The sequence below is a fragment of the Erigeron canadensis genome, chromosome 2, assembly GCF_010389155.1.
Source record: "Erigeron canadensis isolate Cc75 chromosome 2, C_canadensis_v1, whole genome shotgun sequence".
NCBI classification, from domain to species: domain Eukaryota; kingdom Viridiplantae; phylum Streptophyta; class Magnoliopsida; order Asterales; family Asteraceae; genus Erigeron; species Erigeron canadensis.
The window spans coordinates 34,159,944-34,184,392 of NC_057762.1; the positions used below are offsets into that span (position 1 = coordinate 34,159,944).

The 24,449-nt window shown below is 32.5% G+C and overlaps 1 protein-coding gene across 1 annotated transcript; it reads right to left on the reverse strand.

The window, feature by feature from the left end:
* Window positions 1-4,456: 4,456 nt before the first annotated feature.
* On the reverse strand, window positions 4,457-6,264 carry LOC122590280. Its single transcript, XM_043762608.1, has 2 exons — window positions 5,687-6,264; window positions 4,457-4,771 (listed from the first exon to the last, which is right to left on the reverse strand). Exons 1-2 carry the CDS (start codon window positions 6,209-6,211, stop codon window positions 4,709-4,711), a joined length of 588 nt encoding a protein of 195 aa, XP_043618543.1. The 5' UTR covers window positions 6,212-6,264; the 3' UTR covers window positions 4,457-4,708.
* Between the last annotated feature and the right edge of the window lie 18,185 nt (window positions 6,265-24,449).

The window sequence follows — 24,449 nt, forward strand, 5'->3', positions numbered from 1 at the left end:
GTTCATATTAGGCGGGTTAAACCATTAAGGTATTCAATATTCAGGTTGGATTATTTGGGTATTTTATTTTTTTGGTTTCAGTTATTCGATGTTTGATTATTTTTGGATTAGCTATAATCATTGATAGTTGAGATTTCTAGCTGGCATAGCCAAATTTATGTAAATGCATATGGAGTTTTACAATGTGTCAGGCTATAAAGATTGATACTCAACAAAAAGCATGCATATTATAGAGTTCCTTGTTTGAAATGGTAAACTACATTCAGATTTGCATGTAGACTTACAGATGTAACTCAAAATAGGATAAGATAGACACGTCGTAACAAGATTATAGTTCCAAATTTGATTGATTTTTAGCTGTTCAGAAAAGAATTCAACTGATAATTTAGTAGGTCATAGTCAGTATATATTAATAATTAGTAGCATAAGTTTATTATTGGACTCACAATGGTCTGTTATCCAGGCCCAATGATATGACGGCTCCTACAAAGATTCACACAATGCATGTAAAAGCGTGCTCAAGAAGAATGACAACAAGCTCAAGAGTTCTTTGATTAAACAAAAGATTTAATCCCTCAATGATCATTGGCTAGTCATCCGACTAATGACCGTCAACACCATTGGCTAGTCATTGAAGGCTGTGTGGCTAGGACGACGAGTGTTTTAAAGAAATTTTTCCCAAAATCAGTTCTTTTGGGAAAGAATTAAATAGTTATGAATGGTAGATTCTAGACTAATAGTCTAATGGTGATATTAAAGATATTTTAAGAGATTAGTGGTTGGTTTAACGGTTTGAAAAATACTAATATTTTATTGATGTAACGTTTTTATTTTTAACGGCATCAAAATTATATATATCTTAAGAATATATGGACCTCAAGCAAGATACTAGGTCACACAACAATTACAAACGATACAATTACAAAGCGAACTATATTATCATGAAACGAAACAAGCTAAACGAAAGAGAGAGGATTAGAAAGCCACTCCACCCACGACATGTGTTTCTTTTTAATTTTATTAGATACCCACAAGTATGAATAGACAATGATGCTATCGATGATGTACTCCTTTCTTTGTTTCCCCTTGTTAAACACCTTGTCATTACGAAACTTCCAAATAAACCAACAACCACAAAAGACAATAGCTTCAACAACATGCTTTTTTTCCATGAAAATCTACATCATATCAACGGACTGTAACAACTCGGCTGGTCCATGTGAAGCCAAAAGAACAATTTGTAGCCAATTAGAGACACCCGCCCATACATAAGAAGCGACCTCACATGAACCAAAAACATGATCACAAGTCTTGACAGAATTATCACACAAGGGGCAGCAAATAGACGGGATATCTATACCTATATAAGCCAAATTATTTCGGGTTGGGAGCCTATCCAGACTAACACGCCACATGAATGTTAACTTTTCGAGGAACACTTCTGCTCCATCTAGCTAGTAACCAAGGTGGTGATGGGCAAAGATTTGTTATCAATCAATGTTCGCACCCCTTTTACCGAGAACTCCTTCAAGTTAGATGTAGAAAACACCCATCTATCAGGAACATTGCTAAGTACAAATGTATTCAGCAATGACAAAATGCTACTAAGTTCAACTTCCTCCGCCCCTCCTCGAATATGTCGCCTCCATTCATACACCAAACTATTATTCCTCCATTTATCACAAATCAAAACCTTTTTATTTTGCTCTAGATTATATAAACAGGGAAATCTAGAAGCCATGTTGTTACTTCCATTCCACACATCATGCCAAAAAGATGTTTTTGCACCATTTCCCACCTTAATCGAAAATGAATGAAGAGGTATAATACCTGATGATCAAGATCATAAACAATATAAAACCTGTTTATTGATGTAACGTTGAAAGAACTAGTTATTGAAGAGGACATTACGAGTGCTCTTTACTAGCACTACAAGTTTCTTCAAACAATATCTAGATATTATATCACCTCAAAATTTCACTTGTAGCTGGTCTATTTTTCATACATATATCACATGCATGAACCAATGTTAGAATAATTAAATAATGATAATGATCATTACGTTATCTTTTCACGGCCATATACAACATCTTTATATATGTTGGTGGCATACAGTTAAAAAAGGCGTCTGGTATTCCGACCATATTTTTGATAACTCGACCAGACTATTAATGACAGGGGACCCGTTTTTACTATACCAAATTTGCCATTACAGACAGGGGGTCACCACTATTTTGGAGCGATATGGTCGAGATACCAAAAACTTGAGTCGAGATACACCAGGGGTAAAAAAAACATATATAATGGATTATCTAATCTAATAATTCATTAATCCAAGTCAAAATGTATAACTCACATAGGCCGATTGAATTATTCATTATCCAATTATACATCCAAAGTTCCAAACACTAAACTAAACACCTACTCAAAGGAATCACTCTTTATTTTTAACCGATTGATGGTTAATTACTTGACCCTTGGTTTGTAACATAGTTCCAAGGTGTAAGTTGTCGCAGGAATAAGGGGATATGCACATAGCATAAAGATGATTGTACCATGTGCATAGAGAGTAGTACAATAGAGAGCATCTTTGGGGTGTAGGACAGGTGTCCCACAATTAACGGTTACGGGGAGTACTTGAAGGTTAAATGTTGGGGGAGTGTCAGACCAAAGATGAAGTACTTGTTTGTACTTTGTGCTTTCATTGTTTTTTACACCCCAGCTGTTCCTTAGCTGTTTCTCCTTTGACTTTCAGTCAATGGTCAACATTATCCAACCCAATCCAGAATCACACATTTTTTTAAGAGGAAATCCATTTTTCGTATCATTATAAATTGATTAAATCATTAAACCAGTTTTGTTGGTTGAGATATATGAGGTTTCTACTCATAAATATGTAAATTTAATATTTTGAAGTGATGCATCTTGGTAGGATTTTTCCTGAAAATCGTTATTTTGCGATAAACGGGACACGGTTAAAGTAATCACGTCTACTTCGTATAGTAGTACCACTGTACCAGTAGTTACTTTTTGAAACACACTATAAAGTTTAAGTGAACCAAAAGTATCCTTTATAACATATCATAAGAATGATGTGTATCAAATAGCATGATACTAATAGTTATGAGTTATACAACAGCTATACAACCTGCCCAAATGAACACTTTTTTTAAACCGTGTTTTGACTATTCAAAGAAGTTTCCTACCTAACATACAATAAATACAAACATTTGTTTTGAATAACACAACATGCATATTAAATATTGCATTTCTTTAAAGAGTAAATGCATATAATGTTTTTAATGTTGATGGGATAAAATTAATAATGTGTATTTGTACCTTTAAGGTATGTGAGATGGGATGATAAATAAAAAAAAACTTACTATGACAACAAGTATAGCAATAATGTCTTTGAAATAATATTACATTTAGAGCGGTGTGTTACGGATGGAGTCGGAAAGAACATTATTATTATTTGAAAAATACTAAATGCAGTTTGAAGTTGCATTTAATTAAAAACTCATCTCATGAATTTTATAAGAAGTGTTATAACTTATAACTATTTAATTTATCTTAACTCTACCTTTAATGTTTCCATTTACCAAAACTTTTATATTATTTATATGTCTTGAAATAATGAAATCTAGTTTACAAACAAGTAATGATATATATTTTTAGAACCTTTAATAACTAAACTAACAACAAAATTACTGATGATGTACCATCCCATAGGCTCCGGACTTTCCGGCGATGACGGTTTGGAGACTGAAACGAGACTAGCAATAGGCTCCGAACCCTACGACGGCCTAGCCGACAAACAGTACGATGAATCACGTGCACTGGTACGCACAACTCATGCTTGTGTCTCCAAGCCAACGATTTCCACACAGCTGTCTAACGATGACGACCTCCTGTCGGAGATTGCCGTTAAGTCAACCGTTACGCCCAACTTCTAGACATCTCGGCCCATCTCATGAAACCCTTCATGGGAGGCTTATAAATACCACTCCACAACAACTTAGAAAGGGCAATGCATTCATACCTACACTTAAGATATTTACTCCAACACTTGGTAGCGTGAGGCTAATCCTTCACACCGTGAGGCTAATCCTTCACACCATTAGGGAACCACCAGCAAGTACAAAACCCTCTATTTTCACCCTCCAACCGCTTATTATCATTCTCTCATACAAGATTAATCCCCTATTAATTTAAGAGTAACTTTACCCTTAAACAATTACTATATGAAATCTAAAGTATAAGGAGATTACTTCAAAATTTCATAAACACAAGATTGGTCATTTGGGAAAGATCAACTAAAGAAAGTGAATAAAATCTTAGCAAGGGCAATAAAGGAAATTAGAATTTAAAAATAGGAACATAAATGTTGGTAGTTAGAAGAATTAGTGTGCAAGTGTTTGATACCATAAAGACAAACATAAAAAGGAGAATCTTGTGAAAGAGATTGAAGTTGATGTCAAATTGACTGTTAGAGATCCGTTTATCCCACTAGTAAATTACAATTTCACCCTCCAATACAAGCCCTCCATCAATCAAACACTAACTTCTATGGTGATTTCACAATACACCCTTTTGACACTCAAAATACCTAAAGTTGTTCCAAATTTTCTACTCTAAAATGACAAAATATAACCCTCATTTTCCGATATAAAATCACCCATAACACCCCCTTTACAACATTATACTCTCATTGCATCCTAGAATCCATGTCCCTGCAATTACTTGTTCCCCCTCCCTGTTTAATCATTTCCTGCCAATCATTTAAAACATTTATGAGCATATGACATACATACACACCAAAAAATTGGGTAATTCAATATTATATAATAGACTATAACTCAAGAGCTTCAATTTACAAAATTTATATATATGTTAATATAATGTTATAGACAATCTTGACTAGAAATATTCAATTCACGAGGGGATATTGGATATCTAACTACACCGTATTTATTTATCTACAACCTTCAAAGTCCGTGCTTAATATAAATTCTAATCTTTGAATATGTTTTTTTTTAGATATGAGGAGTAAAGACATTCATGAATTTTACCACCCATTAATTAGTTGACAAGTGGTTTTTAGAAACGTAATGTCCGTCCAAATGGACGGGCAAGGCAATTTAATGGTCAGGACTTCTAGTGCACTTTTGAATGTGAAAATCCCTCAAAACAGGCTACTCTTATACTTTGAGAGTCCATGTTAGAAAGGAATTATATACCAATCTAAAGATTTTAGTTTTTTTTATTTACTTCATAAAATAAGGTCAATTTAGCAACAATTACAACCTTTGACTACAAAAGATTCAATTCACAAGAACATCTTGGAAACTTAACTATATAATAATATAATAATCTTCATAGTATTTGCCTAATTAAGATTAACATCTACTAATATATTCTATTATTATAAGGACTTGTATCAACACAAAAAATCTTTGTTCTTTATTAAATCTCATAAAATACATTTTGAAATTAGAGTTTTGTTGATAACAATTATTCTAGCACTTCTTTGAGTATTATTCTAATTAACACTTTTAACATACACTAAATAATAATTAGAGTATTTTTCAGATGTTTTAGAAACTGATATTACTGATATATAGTCCTTAAAGCCAACATTACAAACCATTAAGATTATTATAGAACACAATAAAATTTTGTAAACCTGTGGAGTTTTGGAGACATAAACATCATCTTGACCCGACCCGGAACCGGATCCGGTTCTTGACCCATCACCTTTATCAGATCTTTTCGACCCAATATGAGATTTCCTTAAACCCAAAAAACCTTTCCACCTGGTACTTGAAGAAGGTTTTGGCGGCCTGGAAGAAACGCCGCCGCCGCCGCCGACGCCACCACCACCAGAGTCATCATCTTCTCCGGCAAGCAGCTCATCACGGAGTGTAGTTTTCTGACCAACAACGGATCCAGCATTGGAAACATTATTCTTAAAAGGTAACAAACGGCCCTTAAAGAACAACTCATCAGCAGTCATCATATTATTCCCAGAAACCGAAAACTCAAAGTCCGAGGAAACCGGTGCGTTGGGTTTAAGGATTTGTGGGCAAGAATGAATCGATTCGGCGAAATCGTGAGAGAAAGAAATACGAGGGTGGTCCGAGTTGTTGTTATACATTTTTTTGATGTTGTTAATATTAATGATGATAATGTTGGTTTGAAAACATGCCATGAATTATTTCATGAAGAAATTATAATAAGAGGAGGCATAAATGAAGAATGAATTGAAGGAAGAAGACAAAGGGAGGTCTGAAGCACTGTTACAATGAAGATGAGGTTGTATTTATATATGTGGGGATCATATGAATTCTTTGGGGGGAAACCTTACACGCCTTAAATTTGAATCTATCAAAAACTAAAATTTTCATTTCACCACCTTTTATACTCCCAATGGGTTAAAAACTCCATCGGCATTCCGAAGTCCTACAATGATGCTTGGATCCTGGGATACCGGGGTTCGAGTTTGAGTAGATGAGGCTTTACCTCCAATTTAACGTTGTGCATTCTGTAGCGGTTAAATTGGTGGGTTTTCCCTCCCCTATACTCCCTGACTTCGTGGATCGGTCAGTAGTAACTGACTGCCTGTATAGCTGTAACGGCTAGTTGTCCCGTGACACGAACGTTCAAAAATAAATAAATAAATAAATCAAGTACTATAAAGGGTTACAAAGAGGGCTCGCAATGGTCCGTTAACTGTTCATTATTGGCTTGTCGTTCAATAACAGAACTTGAACCTGTGTTTGTGTTCGTTCGTTAATGTCAATGTAAAGTTATAAATTTTATGATGAAAATTAAATATTACTCGTATGTAATATTTAATTATTTTTTTAAATAGTTCTCTATAGAAAGTGTAAATATCATGTGAATATAAATATAAGGGTAAATTACACAAATCATACATGAGGTTTGTTCGAAACTACACTGGTCATACCTACAATTTAAAATTTACACGATACATACTCATCGTAGTTAAAAGCATACACTGACTATACCTATCGCTGACGGTCGTTTATTTGGTCGTTAATTCAAGCCACGTGTCGTGCACGTGAGGTATCAAACTTGTAATTTTGTGTATAATTTAGATATCATCCGTGTAATTTACCATAAAAAGATAACTATTAAAATATTTATATTTATATTTCATTTATAATTTAGGGGAGGTGGAGTGGTAAGGGATGAATTTATCAACCCTGTCAAATTCAACCAATAATATTCATACAACTCAATTTAACCTTTTAACTCTCTCAACCAACTCTCCCATTCATTTTTACTGGCGCTTCATAAATTTTCAACCTTTCCAAATTTGTTTTTCTTTTTTCTTTTTAAATTTTCAGCACTCTTAAGAAAAATTTCATAATCAAAACACATTAGTTTAAATTTCTATTAGTAATAACACCAAACATATACTATATAATCTAAAGCAAAATATATATATATATATCAGGGTGTAAAACAAAAACTTTTGAAACTATAATAACTATTTTGTAAATAGTTGAAAAAACCGGGGCTAAAACGAAATATTGAATAAAAATTACATTACTCTTTTTTATCGTCGTCGTCTTCTTCTTTGATTCTATATCTAAATATATATATATATATATATGGTAACTTTCCAGTGAGAACGTGTTTAAAATAAGAACGATAAGAACAGGAGGTAAAAGAAAATTTTTAACATGGGATGGATTTTTTTTAACTTTATTTTTCTATTAATTTGAAATTGTAACTGCCTGTTATAGTTAGTGCTTGTACGTAGAAAAAAACATTCATCTCAATTATATTGGATTGCAATTAAATTAAACACACCAATTTTCTAAATAACAATATTTATATTATTAGTTGTTTCATCCTCTTTAATGATAAATTTAATTTGTAAAAAATTACAATTCATTTATAAAATGAGTGGATGCACAAACAACAATTAAGTTAGTAGATGCATGATTAATAAAAAAATTAATGGAAAAAAAAATTGGAGATACAATATGAGCATGTGGGTGAAATAATTTGATTTTATAGATTCAAGATGCACAAAATATGATTTTAGGATGCACAAATTAACAAAAATAGGATGCATAATTAACACAACTCCAGGATGCAATATTAACGCGATGATGCATAAAAGATACTTAATGTGATATTAAAAATAAAAAGTAAAAAAGAAAGTCAAGTAAATAAAAGCAAACAGATGCTTTGTAAATCCCGAGATATGCGAACAGAATTAAGTTAGATATTTGATTTTAGTTAACAAATTTGAGATATGGATGAAAAAAAATAAAAAGTGCATCCAATTTTATTAAAGTCTACTAATCATACTTCGGTCAAAAAGTTATTAAACAAATGTATAGTTAGTAGTGTATCATGTTATTCAAGTTTGTCTCTCATGAAGAATTAAATGTGAAAAAACTGATTTTGATTGGTTAAACTAATTGTATAGAAACCGTAACTTTTATTTCCAGTTATGCCCTTTTAACTATATATTTAAATTGAAAAATCCATTTAATTTCTTAACCGTTAGATTAAGGCCCAGATCTATTTTTATTTGTTCTCATTCTTAAAGTGTTCTTATTGGATGGGAGACCTATATATATATATACATTGCAAATTCAGGTTACAAAAATGAAAAAATGAGGTAAGGAAACCAAAATTATACACACACTCTCTCCTCATTATGACTGTTTCTTCTTTCTATCCATCTATGAGCAGCGGGTATAAAGCCCTCCCACCAAACCGGTGAGCCATGAATTCACCACTGGCAGTGGTGTAGCCGACGGTATGGCACCATTAACTCGCCATGCCGGTGCCCACTCCGGCCCCCCTTAGGTATCATCCGTGGTTTCCATTTTAATAAATTAATTAAACGTCGACTACCAAAATATTACACAAGTTTATCATTTCACCTCCGATCATTTTTTTTATACAAAATCAATTCCTAAAAGTTTGTGAAAAAGTAAGGATAATAATGTCATTTTGGTAATAACCAATGAAATAGTCAAACATCTCTTAAATTTTTGTCTATCTTTATCCTTATAAAAAGCACTTACATATTTTGAGAGAAGTCAAGTATTATTTTTTCTTTTTTGTAACGCACACATTGTTGTTGTCTTTGTTAGCTATTACTTTATACCAACAACCCTGTATACCTCTTAATTCATTATCTATGTGATTTGAAAGCAATGAAGCCATCCACTTTTAATTACCTTAACCTTGGTCAACATTGACCATAATGACCTCAAACACCTCCATCTCGAACGACATGACCATTTCAACCCCAACGCGCCACAACCCAAAAGGGCCGCAAAGGTCAACCTTGGTTTACCATGAGCGTCATACGTGTTTTCCAAGGTACATTTACTTAAATAATTGAGAATGTAATTTGTACATGAAGTAGTTGAAATTATACATATTTTCCCGCATACATTTACTTATTTTAGCTTGTTGTTTGACTGATCATTTAATTACCTTAACCTAACATTATGAAATGTGCATTCAAAGACCACATACCTAAATACCTAAGGGTGGAAGGAATGGGTCTCGGGTAGAGGGACCACGATCGGGTACACCATTTCCAAACTTCGGTTAACCTTCGGGTAGAGGAAATCGGGGACGAGATTGAGTAGTGAAACCGAACTTGGTTTTAAAAGACTTGAACGCTGGATTGGTGGGCCCCTACTTGACAACGGCTAGTTTTGAATAAAAAAAAACCACCATCCTTTATTTCTTCTTCAAATATATATATATATATACACACATATACGCAGTTGTATATATATATATATTAACACAGCCACCACCATCACTGTCCAGCCACCACCATGGAACCACCTAGAGGTAACCAACGACACCACCAACAAGGTTATCGTCAACCACCACCATCGAATCAAGGTTTTATCCATCCACCACCGAATCAAGTTTATGTTCAATTACCACCGCCACCACAGAATCAAGTGTACCGTCGACACAATACATAACCACCACCATCGACTCAATATTCCCAACCACAATAGGTGCAATTCTATACACCACAACCCGCTAGCCCACTTTACGGTTACCACATGGGTCCTCCACCTCCCGTCGAACCTCAACACATTGAACTCGTGCAAACGGGAGACTTTGCTGCACTTGAAGATCTCGGGACCGGCGACATTATACCTGAAACACAATCGGTCGAAGAACAGGAAGAAGTTGAAGAGGTCGATTGTCGTGGGAAGAAAAAGGTGTTTGCCGGGAGGAAGCCGCGTGAACATTGGACGGAAGAACAAAAGGTCGTGTTGTCTCAAGCATGGATTCAAATATCGGAGTGTAAGAAGTATGGAAACGAACAAAAGGCCGAAGGGTTTTGGAAATGGATTCTTCAACACTATGCGACCACCTTGGGTTCGACTACGCGAACCTTTCATAGCTTGACTACAGTGTCGAATTGATGTTTAGAAATATATGTTTACATTTGTTTGATTTTGAGTGTAAATTGAGTTGTGATACATATCTAAATAAACTGTCGATTATGTTGGATTGTGGAGTAATTTTGGATTGTTTGATTTATGTAGTTTCGTGCAAAGGGGAGTGGATGCAATGACTTGGATGTTACAACGACCGCTTTGTCCGATTACCACACTAAATTGGACAAGCATTTTACGCATCTACCGGCGTGGCAAGTGGTAAGAGGTCATGACAAATGGAAGCAACAAGATTGTTTTGCTGATATTGTAGGAATGGGAATCGGTTCGTCTAGCGGATCCTCAAAAAGAAAGTCGGCGGATTATGAATCCTGAAGCAACGAAATGGCCTTCCTGACATGAATGAAGACCCATTCCCGCCTTTGGAGCGAATAAAGATGAAGAAGAAGCAACCCGCCTCGTCTTGCAGCTCGGTGTCAAATGTAGCCGAGGGACTAACCAAGTACACACAAAGGAGGACGCGCTATATGAACAAGAATGAGGAAAAAAAAGAATTGGCGAAGCGTTTGATGGCTACACAACTCGAGTGGGAGATGTTCAAGAACCGCCAACGTGAATGGAATGTTTTTATGAATCCCCATGATCACAATGTCGATCCCGCTTTGTTGGAGTGTGTTCTCGAGGAGAAACGCGCCCTCGGTGAAAAAAACGGATGACCTTGTAATTTTTAAATTTGTTGAACTATTTATTTTTAATTTTTATTGTAATGTGGTGAACTATTTATTTTTATTTAATGAATGTTTGAATTAGTATTTATATTTATATAGTTAAATTGATGATTTAATATAAGAAAGAAAAAAGAAAAGAAACTGAGTAAGTTTAATGAATTGGGTATGTATTTCTAGTGATTTGGGTAAGAATTTAGTAAAATTGAGTAGGTATGAATTGGAGGGTTTTAATTGAAAGATGATTTGGGTAAGTTAATCAATTTGGCTACCATTCCTCCCACCTTAAGAACTAGAGATCAATGCATAAATTAGCACAACAAAGCAAAGCCCAAACTACTTGGTGAGGCACCGCGTAACACAACACTAGTTTGCCACGTGGTATTTCCATCCCGCTGCCAATTGGGATGGCATATATATATCCAACACATACATGGCATATAGTGTGTGGTTCCCCTCATGATCCTCTCCCAAATCCCAAGCTTTGTTGCCTAGCTATAAGGGTGAGCGGAGCGCCCTAGGGAGGGAATAGGTACCGGATAGGTACCGGATGGAACACTGCGCCAACCTTCCGGTACCTATAGGGCGGGGAGCGAATTGGTGACCATGGTGCCGGTTTTGATGCATATCTTATTTTGTCTTTTTCTTCCTTTTCTTTTTTGTCTTTTCTTCCTTATTTATTTCTTAATTAAATAGAAAGGGTGGGGAGGAGAAGGGAGGGATGGTGTGGCATTCCTAGCATTAGGCAGCGAGTGGGAAGGAGAAGCAAAATCGGGGAGGGAAGGGGGAGGGGTGGTAAGGCCCTCCGTCCACCCTAAGGCTATAAATATACTAGCCTTAGGCCCTTTGTTACCTGGTATAGGGGGTTGATTTCTTCATTATTTTTTTGTGTCTTTTTCTATATATCACTATCTATATCATCATATGTTTACACTGTTGGATTGTCATTATTTTTCATACCCGATATGTTTCTTGTGTCACTCTCAAGCCGAGGAAGATTGTATTACGCGTTATTGGGGAGTGATTAATATTTTTAAAAAATGGGCTAAAAATCTTCTTAATCTTAATCAAAAGATCATGATATATTGAATAATCAAAGGAGAAGAAGATAAATAATGAGTGGATTTTATATGTCAAATTTTTATGGTATTATTAGAATTTTTAAACTATTTTTTAAAAAGATTAATCATTTCCTCATGTATTGGGTGTATACTTCCACTAAAATGATTGATAAAAAAAATTATGTATGTTTTGTCATCCAACAACATTGGCCGGTTCGTACATATATTGTCTTGTCTTACTTGTAGGCAATCTGTCTTCACCACACATCAAGAATGGACGAAATTTTCATAATGAATTGGAAATGACCCAAAATCAAGATTAATTAAAGATTAATAGCAAAACTTTATTATACTTGCTTACCTCCCATATTGTTTTGGGCCTTTTGGCGAGAAACAGAATCACCACACTAATTTAAAGCTACTAACATGGTGTCCGCGCAAATGCGGCGGCGGTGACGACAATGTGGTGGTGACGGGTGACAGTGAGTGGATGGCGGTGACGACAAATAGTGTAGGATATTAGGTTAGTGTAGTTATTTTAAGACTTGAGGGACTGGTGGTGTAATTTATTTCATTAAGGGTATCTTAGATATATTAGTGGACATAATTAAGTTAGTGAATAAAATAAAGAAGATGGGTAGGAAAAGACTAAGGGTATTATAGTCATATTGCATAGAGTAATTTCAACATTTTCATAAATAAAGGGGACTATTCTTTTTATATATAGATATAGATTACTGTAACATTTAACACTCTCACTACTATTTTACCAATTAATATATTTTTTTCAATTCACAGTTCTTACAAGATCCATAATTTTTCAATACAACAAATACATTATTATTCACACTTTGAAAAGTATGAAAATTATTATTTATTTGTCTACACTTAAAAATATATACAAAATTTTTCACTTAATATATAAACAAAATATTCACAATCGATTTTTACACTATGAAGTATTAACAATCAATAGTATTTTTTTTACATACTTGAAAATGTGAATATAAGTAAAAAATCATATAATTTTTTTTAAGTTTTCATATTTTGAAGTGTAAGTTAAATTATATATATATATATATATATATATTATTAAGCATGAAAATTTAAATATAAAAAGATGTCATCAAGGGCGGAACTACTATAGAGGTAGGGGTAGTCCGAATTATACGTTCGTTAAATCCATGTAATGTATATTTTTAAAATACCGTGATTTTTTATTGTTGATACGGATGAACGAAATTTGAAACTTTTGAAGATTTTTAATACCAAAAAACTGATAGTGATGTATTTAAGAAACTAAATGAAAAAAGAAATCTAACAAAATTGCTAAAATTCTTATGAAAATGATATAAAAAAAATCTTTAAAATTACTTAGAAAATTGTCACAATCTAGTCAACATTAACTTGCACGGATATAAATTGGTGTTAAAAAAGTTTGTATTACCATTCACTTGTAATCCTGATTTCATCGTTGAACTTCATGTTTGTTATATTGTCATATTGATACTTACAACTAAAATTCTAATGTGAGTATTCTCAATTTTTATCCTTATGGATACTTAACGTGGATCGCATCTCTATGTACGACAAGGATATTCGCGCAATGCGGCAGCGGTGCGCAGTAACAGTGACAAGTGATGGTGGTAGTGACGGTGACGGTGGTAACGCCAATAACCATGTGATTATTAATGTAGAATGAGGTACTGTATTTATTTTAAGGTTCAAAAGATGTATGTTGTAAATAATTTCATCAGTAGTATTATAAGTATATTAGTTAAAAATATTTAAATTAGTTAATAAAAGGTAGGTAGTTTAAATAAATAATGTTGGAAAATATTTAAGAATGTGTTAAAAGTTAAGGTAGTTTGAGTATTTTAAAGATAAAAAAGTTGAAAAAAGAGAGGAGTAATTTGTTTTATGGGAAAAACTTAGGTAAAACATGAAATACCTATCTTAGCTAAAACAGTAAATTCAAATGTTTAATTTGTAACTTTTTAATATGACAATACCCTATCTAAGATAGGTAAAGTCAAACAGATCATTTTTCTTTGTTTAATAAGGGAGTAGAGATTATTAAAGGAAATGATGGATAGGATTTTTTTAATTAACATTTGAAGTAAAAACGTAAACGACAAATATGCAAAGTATGAGACTATGAGATGCCATGGTATCATTGGTAAAACTGTAAAAGTAATGGGAGAGCATGTCCTACTTCATGGTATCAGCTTATTATGTCATGATGGGATAGTTTTGTCCCACGTATTTATTGGTGAGGAACATAAATAGATTTACGAGGAGAGGAGCGTAAGCTCACCAGGCTAAAAAAAGTCAAACTCTGACCAAGTAGTATTAGCGGCGGCGCCGCCGCTAATATTGTGGGCCCCCATGTCAGTAATGGTAAATCTGGCAGAGAAATTAGTGGGGCCCCTGTCATTGTCAGAGTATTAGCGGCGACGTCGCCGCAAATACCTTGGTCGGATTGACTTTTGCCTGGTGGTTTTACCCTGTGCCTAGATTTATTGATTTATTCGAAAATCTAAATAAAGATATTTAGTTATTTATTTAAATTCCATCTATTTATATTCCTTTATAAATATTATTCACCTCCTAAAAATAAAAAGTGTTACACAATGTTTACATACATAAATACAAAGTTGCTTCTTAATAAACACCTCATATGGAAAGAGTTATTAAAAATTACCAAATTTGCCCTTAATGATTTAATTTACACTTTAAACTCTTATCTTGTTAATTTACATTATAAGTCATTATCTTATAAAATATTTCCACTATTATCTTTACATCAATTTATACCACTCGACATGAATTATCGATGTCATCACCACCCGTCAACAACACCACTAAACCGCCGTCGTCGAACCCGCCGACGCATTGCGCGGGTACCTTGCTCGTACTCCTTTATAAAAATTATCCACCTTAAAAAGAGAAAATGTTACACAATAATTACATATGAAAGTACGAAATTGCCCTTAATAAACACCTGTTATGAAAAGCGTTATTAGATATTACTAAATTTGTTTTTAAATTTACATTATAAGACCTTATGTTATAAAAATATTTCCATTATTATCTTCACATCAACTTACATCACGTGACACCAATTCTCCATGTTAGGGATGTGCAAATGACCCGACCCGCGAAAATCCGGCCCGACCCGCGACCCGCAAGTGCATAAAAATAGGAACCGTGACCCGGCCCGTGAAGGTACGGTTCGGGTCGGGTTCGGGCGGGTCACGGGTTTCCTTCACTTTTTTTCGGTTTTTGGCTTGACCCAACCCGGCCCGACCCGACCCGCCCCGCGCGACCCGTGACCCGAAAATGTCACAAAAGCTTGACCCGTGACCCGACCCGTTAGCCCTACGGGCGGGTCGGTTCGGGCCGGTTCCAGGTCGGTTCTGGGTCGGGTCACGGGTCACGGTTTTTTTTCTCATCCCTACTCCATGTCATCACCAACCGTCATCAACACCACCAAACCGCCGCGACGGCTCTACAATGGAGGTAGTGTGGGCAACTGCCTCCATTCCAATTTTGGTACAATGTACTTTTTTAAAGTTATATTTGTAATTTTGTTATTAAAAAATATAAATAAATAGAAAATACATACAAATGTCACCATCGTTGTCATACGTCTCTTATTTGGAAGTATGTTACTTATGTTGGAAGCATTAGTTTTGAGATAAAATCATCTATTGATAAGGTAAAAATATTGAGTTATTTTGATTTTTAATAGAGTTTAAAAAGAGAAGTTAAAAAAAGTGTTTTATTTGTTTGAGTTAATGTATCATATACATTGATAAATGATATAGTTGTAGAGGCTAAATTGCATATCATTGATTTCGATAAACTTATTTTATGTTGTTTAATATAATACAACCCCTCCTTCTGCACATTTGCCAAAATTGCAAAGAACAATGTTCAAGTTCCCATAACTTGCACTCACACGAAATTATTTTAAGAGTCCATATTTTCTAATTCTCATGCGAGAGTCAATTTTTTTAAAAAAAATTTTCCTTCAAAAATGACTCTAATACATATAACAAAAGAGTTTTAAATTTGCCCCTTTACAAAATAAGTCATGGCTTCGTATCTGGCCGCCGCATTGCGTGGGTACCATGCTTTTAAGAATAAAATTATAAACTTCATTTGATACATGCAATTAGCAATGATGAAGATTGAAAAATGGACTTCATTGGCTGACTGTGTTGGGTTTATTGACCACACTGATAATTCTGAATTGCATTATTAATTGTTGTTGATTGTTTAAAGATAGAAACTATTATACAAAAATAGTTTCATTTGTTTAAAAATATATTATATATTATAATAGTTATTTGTATTTTTTTTTTAAAATCTAATATAATACTCTAACCCATAAGCGACATGTTTTATATAATAGAATATGAACCCATATGTTATTATATAATGGTGAAAAGGGTGAATGGTAAAAGGGAAAAATAGAAGGTGAAAGAAATTAAAAAGTGATGTTGATGTGGTAGAAAAAAATATAGGTAAAATGAAGAACGGTTATGAATGGTCTTATATGTTATCCCTTTACATAAAATATTGGTCATGAGTTAAAAAACCTGAATAAATAAATATAAAATGAAAAGAAATGGGGAAGTAACACCATGGTCAGATTTGAAGGTAACAGTCTCATAGTTTCCATTATTGTGAAAGAAAAGCAGTGTGAAGCCTGCTTCTGAAACCAGAGTTTAACATTTTCTTCGCTTTTATGCAAATGACATAAATCGTCCTTGTACTGCTTTTCAAATTCATTTTTATCTTACAAATTTAATTTTTTCATATTTCGTCCTTAATTGATTTATTGTACTATTCCCAACAGTCCGCTAGTGGCCCAAAAACAACATGTGATCCACTAACTTTAAATACTAGAAGTTAGTGCTATTTTTGATTCAATGTATGTTGCAATTAGGGTTTTAAACGAATCAAGTTGAGTTCAAGAACTCGGCTCATTTTTTGAATAAAACTTGAGCTCCGCTTGTGAGTAATATTAGATGTTCAAATTTTTAATTTACTTTTTAATTACTTAAAATTTATATATCGTTACTTTCTATTTAAAAATACAAGATTTACTTAAGTATTACTCTGTAATAGTTATAAATTAACAAACAAAAATATACTAACTAGTTATAATATACAATATCTACTAAATAGCTTATACTTATTCCTAAGTATGTATTAAATAAGATAAATAAGATGTTTGTGTAGGCTTGTGGGCAGTGATGGGAGATCAATAGGACCGGAAGAAGTTCTGGCCCTTTAAACTTTTGGGTTATAATGAGCAATTATTTAATTTTGGTAGATAAAAAATTTATGTATATTTATCCAATCAAAAACTAAAAAACAAAATATCAAATTAGAAAACATAACTAAAGTTTTTTTTACCCGTCCTGCAATGATGATCAAGTTCCGCCGCTACTCGTCGACTTGATCAAATCTTTTTTTTTCTTTTAAAGTTCGAATTTGGTCACATATTTTTAGAGTATAAACAATGAGAAACTTTGGTGAGGCATATACACAAATAAAATGTCTTTAGGTGAGGCATATACACAAAATCAAAAACACCAATAAAATGTCTTTAAACGATGCAGAATCATTCAATAACCGTCCACGTACAACATCAAGCTAGTGAAAAATGTTTTAGTCGAAATAAAGAATGAGATCTTGACAATGCTAATTCAATAAAATGAAAGGGAAAAAGAACTCCGGGTATTCATGTTGAAGGAACTCGACCGTGTCGAATCTTCAATCATGGAACGACAAAAAATACGAGTAGTATTTAGTTGTATATTGATAGTGTTTAATCTGGATCCCTGTTTAAATGAATGACACTAAATCATTTTATAGTTCGTCTTGTTACATTTACTATACAATTACACTTACATATATATACAGATACATATCTATATATGTTACATATATAAATATTTAATTAAATTAATACAGCCTTTGTGTGATCAAGCCTTCAATTCGTGTAAGTATAAACGAGAGTAAGTACCCGCACATTGTGGCGGTAAAATGATGAGGGTGATAAGTCATAGAGTATGATGGGTCATAAGAGGTAATATGTCATAAAGTGTCATAGTCAAATATTTGTACGGGCTCCATCATCGGATTTAAAAACACGTCAAAAGTATATCGAATGACATCTCTAATGAAAGAGCATGAAATTTTAAGAACAACTATGTAATTTTTATAATTTATAGATGTACGGTTATTGAGATAAAAGATTTTGAAAGAATTAGAGGAATAAAATGATTTATGGAAGAGAGAGAAAATTTTATGCATTGATGTATTGTATATCATGCATTATCATGTGTATATTGTTGAAATTAAATGTTGAAAGTTGAAAAGTGAATTTGTTTTATAATATAATATAGTATAGATATAGATATAATTAATACGAAAGCAAGACCATATCTCTCAGAAGATTCCTTGTGTACGTAACTCCTTTTTACTGAGGCGATCATGTTCTTGATTTGGACCGTTTCAAGGATGACTAATGACACATGAAACTATATATTGTGTCGCAACTTGTGTCAATTTGTTTATCAATGGTTTATCATGATCGATACATAAAAAGAGATTTGCTAACTGTGTCCCTAGTGCAATAGTTAATAAGCATTTAATAAAGCATTTAATGAAGTCTAACTTTTCTAAAATATAAAAATGTATTCATTATTCGTTTAAAAATAGAAATCGCTAAGTTGAATTAATAGACATTAAATACAATTTTTGATTAATAAAGAAATAACAAGTTCATCAAATGCTTCTTAACTAGTGCACTAGAGGCACTAATTAGCAAATCCCTACCTATAATAACCAAACCTACAAATGTGTATCATCATATCTCTCGTTCACTAGACTAAAAAATTGAATGAGCATGTGATACCGAAAGTAGATGCAAAACGTGTAGCAACATTTATTATACATATCGTCATTTATTTTTGTGATAGAAAGATGCAATTGTGATTTGTTATGTTCATCTAAGAGCACTCATAGTGCCAGACATTCATCCTCCAAGGACTAGTCCCTGTCAGCACTACATCAGTTTAAGGACTAACTAAGGACTCATCCCTCAAAACACCCACAATGTCAGGACTAGTCTAGAACCCACCATTTATTTAATTTTACACTTCTATCTAACCATTTATTTCACTTTACACCATTTAATTTATTAGTCATTGTGGGATGAGTGAGTCATGGACGAGCTAAAACGAGTCCACTGTGAGAGCTCTAAGGACTCGATGGCTGATATCGAATCGCAACTAGGATCTATATCCTCTTCAATGGTTTATTCCATTTAAATGTAGTAATGAAGCCTTTATTTAGCTTTTGACTCTATAAACATCGATCTTGATGTTTGACCATAAGTAGGGAGACCTAAAAGTCATAGGAAAAGGTTTTTTGGGGTGGTGTTATATGTTTTATTACTAGTCTTAATACCCGTACGATGTACAAATTATATAATACTTGATGATACAAATATATTTATACAGAGAATAGAGAATATATTGTTGTTAAATACCTATGTTTGGATATAGATCCTTTCACATATTATATAGTCATAATGTCCATACGATGTACAAATCAACTATGTATGAAAACTGAAGTTATAACAAACTAAAAAGGACTCGTGAATTTTTAGCTACATTAAAAATAATATCTATTGATACGTATAAATTTAACCATTTACGTAAATTTCATAGTATTACATAAATTAATTCTTAAATTTGCATTTGTTGCATGCATAGGTTTGTATAAATAGATATAACGCTTTCAAATACGTTTATGAAATAGATAAAAAACTTACAAAAAAAAGCCTTTATGCGATTATACAAATTGAATGAAATATTACTTGGGTATTTGAAAAAAAAATACATACACTACTTATTAAATACATATAATTTCAACCCAAAGTTATATCTATTTTAATTGTAGTTTGCCATAACAATTTACTAATCGGATTATTACAACATATAATTTAGAATTCTACGAGTATTTGGTTTTGTAGGAAAGCCATCTATTTTTAGATAATAAATTATATTTTTAAGGTAAATAATTAAGTAAACGTACATACTATAATACGGAGTAATAGTTATTTGATTAGAATAAGGAAATTATAGTTTTAGGGTACAGATTAAAAAAATACACGTGTCATTTAAATATTATGTCATGTGTCGATTATAGAATGCTACAATCCTGTTTTGGTTTATTGGTAGATATAGATAGACAAGTAAAACCTTTATTGTCAAGTTAAATGGTTTGCCAAACGCATGATAATACATTATTGTGTCGGCAATATATTTTAGGACTGGTAAAATAGCTACCATTAAAGATATATTGGAGTAAGTCGTCATCTCTATTCTCTAATAGATATGGACGAGTTTAACATGAGACGATATGGGTAGCTAACTCCGGTCTAATTTTGATATATTATAAGTTTTTCTAATTTTAAAGGTATACTAGTGCTTAGACCCCGTGCGATGTACGAACAACCTTAAATAATTTTTCTTAAACTTTATTTTAAGATTGTATCAATGAATAAATATAACTGAGTTGGACATAATAAAAATATTCTTATGAGTTGATTAATTTAAAGAAGAAAAATGCTAGATATACCTTGGGATTTATTAATGATACACGAGGGCTTAAAAAGCGTACATTGCACGCCGGAGAGAAATTATAAACTGGATTGCCCATAGTAGGCGCATATAAGAAGGATTATGTTGGTTACCTGGATGTGATAGGTATTATGAATTTTCCCCCACTTTGATATATAGATCCACATGGATGCGCTATAACCTTAAATAATTTCTTTAACACCAGTTCAAACATGCATGTAGCGAAGTAAATGTATTCCTATTACAACTAATGACCATTTTAAAAAAAGTTAATGACTTAAAATGCATAGAAAAGTCTTATTTAGCACTAAAATAAACCAAAATATACCTCATAATTTTCATCACAAATTTGATAGGCTGTTCTTTGTATAAGATTTGAAATTTGTTGATCATTCATTTTAACTCCAATAGCACCAGTGGCATCTACAATCCTAACTTGCACATTAAACCTACAAAAAAAAAAAAAAAACAGAAATACAATTTTACCACACAACTTAATGATTATAGAGTTTTAATATGAAATATAAATATATACCTAGGATTGATGAAAACTCCTTCCTTGTTACATGAACAACAAATCCACATTTTGTTTTCCCTTAAAGCATCAATAATGTCGACTGCATCCATCTAAAGATCGGTCAACTTAACTTCTTGAGAACAGTTTAAACATTCCATTGAATACCATAATTGGTCAGTTGGAATAAAACCGATTGTTGCAACAACAACCACTTTATCAAACTGTCAAAATGAAAATGTTTATACATTAGAATGTTAAAAAGCTAGTTATAAATTCGAAAGAAAGTTATGTTAAAAAGTAATCTAATCAAAAAAGAAAAATGCACAAACAATGAATACTTACATGTTCGTCCATCAGGATCATCTCAATACTACCTATGTTATTAACATCTCCATATAGAGGTTGCTTCCATAGACACAAATTCTAACCGTTATCGTATATGCCTTATTATTTGGACGCAAATTTCTAATTGAAACATGGTTTAGTGAAACCATGCTAAAATTGATCTGTTATGTGTTTACGTTTTGAAATGCCTTAAAACTGAATGGAAGTGGCCTTATATAAACATAGACATGCAAAGAAGTAACCGCCACAAGCAATACACGAACGGTTACATATTCAAATTTTCGAAATTTAAACTTCTTGAAAGCATAACTAATCCGTTTTCAAAAATTTGAACTTCTTATAAAAGTAACTAATCCGTAGACCTTCCAATGAGCAATATTGTAATGATTCTTGGGCTTTCTTGCATTTTTAAGCATGCCACATAGGCAATAACTAACAAATTTTGAAGTGAGATTTATATAATGTAGGGATTTATAATTTTATCCCCTTAAAAAGTAAATATAGATCATAAAACTAAGATTTTAAATTTATCTTATCGAAATAGTTTTTCCGGCTCATTTTCTATTTCTGTAGAGTAACATACATTAATCGTGGAACAAATTGCATATTTGTTTTGTGTGGTATTACAATGTAACAAGACTGGCCCAACTTTTCACCAAAATATTTGTAACGTGTTATGTACTGATATATTTTTCTAATTATATTTTTTAAGAAACATCATCATGATGATAATATGTATCAAAAGTAAGAGATAGAGATTAAAAAATAAAGTTCGATGTATTGGTGGATTTTTAAGAGAATATTTAAGAAAGATGAATTATTTTTCTAAAAATAATCTAACAATAAATTAAAACAAGAGTGAGATGTTATTGAAACGACACGTGATGTAATCCTTGATTGACATGTGTCATTTTAATTTATTTATTTTATTAAATTAGCTTTTTTAATTGTATATAGATTCAACATCCTTATTAGACATATAATTAAAGTGTAACTTTTGGCTTATTAATATAAAAGACATTATAACCTTATTTGATTCATAAATTGTCTATTTTTTCTTTCTCAATTCTTCAATTCCTATAACCTATATTAGTTATAATAAGTTATTAACAAAATCAAAAAGGCTATTTGATGTCATCCACTATGTTTACAAGTTTCGATTTTGATGTGATTCTAAAAACCTAAGTGTAACAACCAAACTTCATTTATAAAATATAAAAGTTATAATAATTTATTATTATTATTATTATTTTGCCCAAGTGTGCTACATGCTTATATGCATGTGCTACATTTTTTTTGTCAAATTCTGGACAGGAGCAAATATGTGCCACATGAAAGTTTTCATGTGCCACATATTCTGACTTTCAGTTTTTTATGTGCCACATCCTTAGTGTATGTGCCACACAAATGACCCAAATCTGAACAGAACCAAAAATGTGCCACATATTTGTGTTGAATAACAAAGTGACCCAATTTGACACTTGACTCAACTTGTAATCTTTCCAAACTCAATTCTAGGCTTCAAAACACTACATTTCAGATTTCAAACAAGTATTTGACATGATAAATGATAATTACAACCATTGTTCGACCAAAAGAATCAATGTACAACGAAACGGGTCGCTTACCCGAGTCATTGACCTACTAGATATTTACATTACCATATACAATCCAAATAACTAAAAACTTGACCTTATCACAGGTTTTATACCAAAATAGACTTGTTTAACCAAAAATAACATGTATCAAGAGCCAAAATGTACCAAGGGATTATCTATCCCATTATCCAAGTTGCCAACCTTCAAGATGGCCAAAATACCTATGTTAATTACTTCCACTTCAATCTATCACTTGATCAACTATTTACCTTGGCTACTACCACTTCCTATAAAAAGTTAAACAACTAAAACATAAACAATTGCTTAGTGAATGCATACACATATAATCATAATCACGTTTTCATATCAATGTGCATTAAGCACCACATATAGCCTATCAAAGATAGCCATTACTTGCATAGCAATCACAAACATAACTTTCATCACAATCTCATTTTCAACATGGCCATGGATAATTTGGCTAGTAGGAATTTACCCACCTACTAGCTCTTACATATAATATGACTAGTAGGAATTTACCCACCTACTAGTTCTCACAATCAATCAAACAAATGGGTCATAGAAATTTACCCACCTATGACCTCTATTAACAATGACATGATTATATGCATATACACTCACCTCAAACTTGACTATTAGATATTATGGCTTAGGCTCAATTTGATGATCTTCACCACCTATACATAATACAACAATATATATCTATGAGTTCTATGAACTCAACTCTTTCACAACATTTACTTGCATTCAACATACTTCTAGCATTATGGTGTTTGGCTACTCAAACTTTTCCAAAAATCCAAATTCTCATAATAACACTTTATATCATAAATACTAGCCAAACACCACAAAATATGGGGTTCTTACTATGGGGGTTTTCATTATCAACACTCTCTTTAAATCAAACTATCCATTTCTCAATCAAAATTACCAGGGCTTTACTTGAAAATCCCATACAACAAAAACCCCCAAATTTCTAAGATTAAGAACCCTAAATTTCTATAACAAGATAAAACTAGGGTAATAGAATTCAATACCTTAAAAGTGTAAGACAAAAGATTAGGGTTTTTAAATCAAGATTCC

What these genes read in the sequence shown, in the direction of transcription:
- LOC122590280 (XM_043762608.1), bottom strand. Translation starts at nt 6,211, where the DNA reads ATGGCATGTTTTCAAACCAACATTATCATCATTAATATTAACAACATC. An exon ending in ATGTCTCCAAAACTCCACAG is followed by an intron (nt 4,772 to 5,686) that starts GTTTACAAAATT and finishes AATGATTGGCAG; the next exon opens with GAAATGATTAAACAGGGAGG.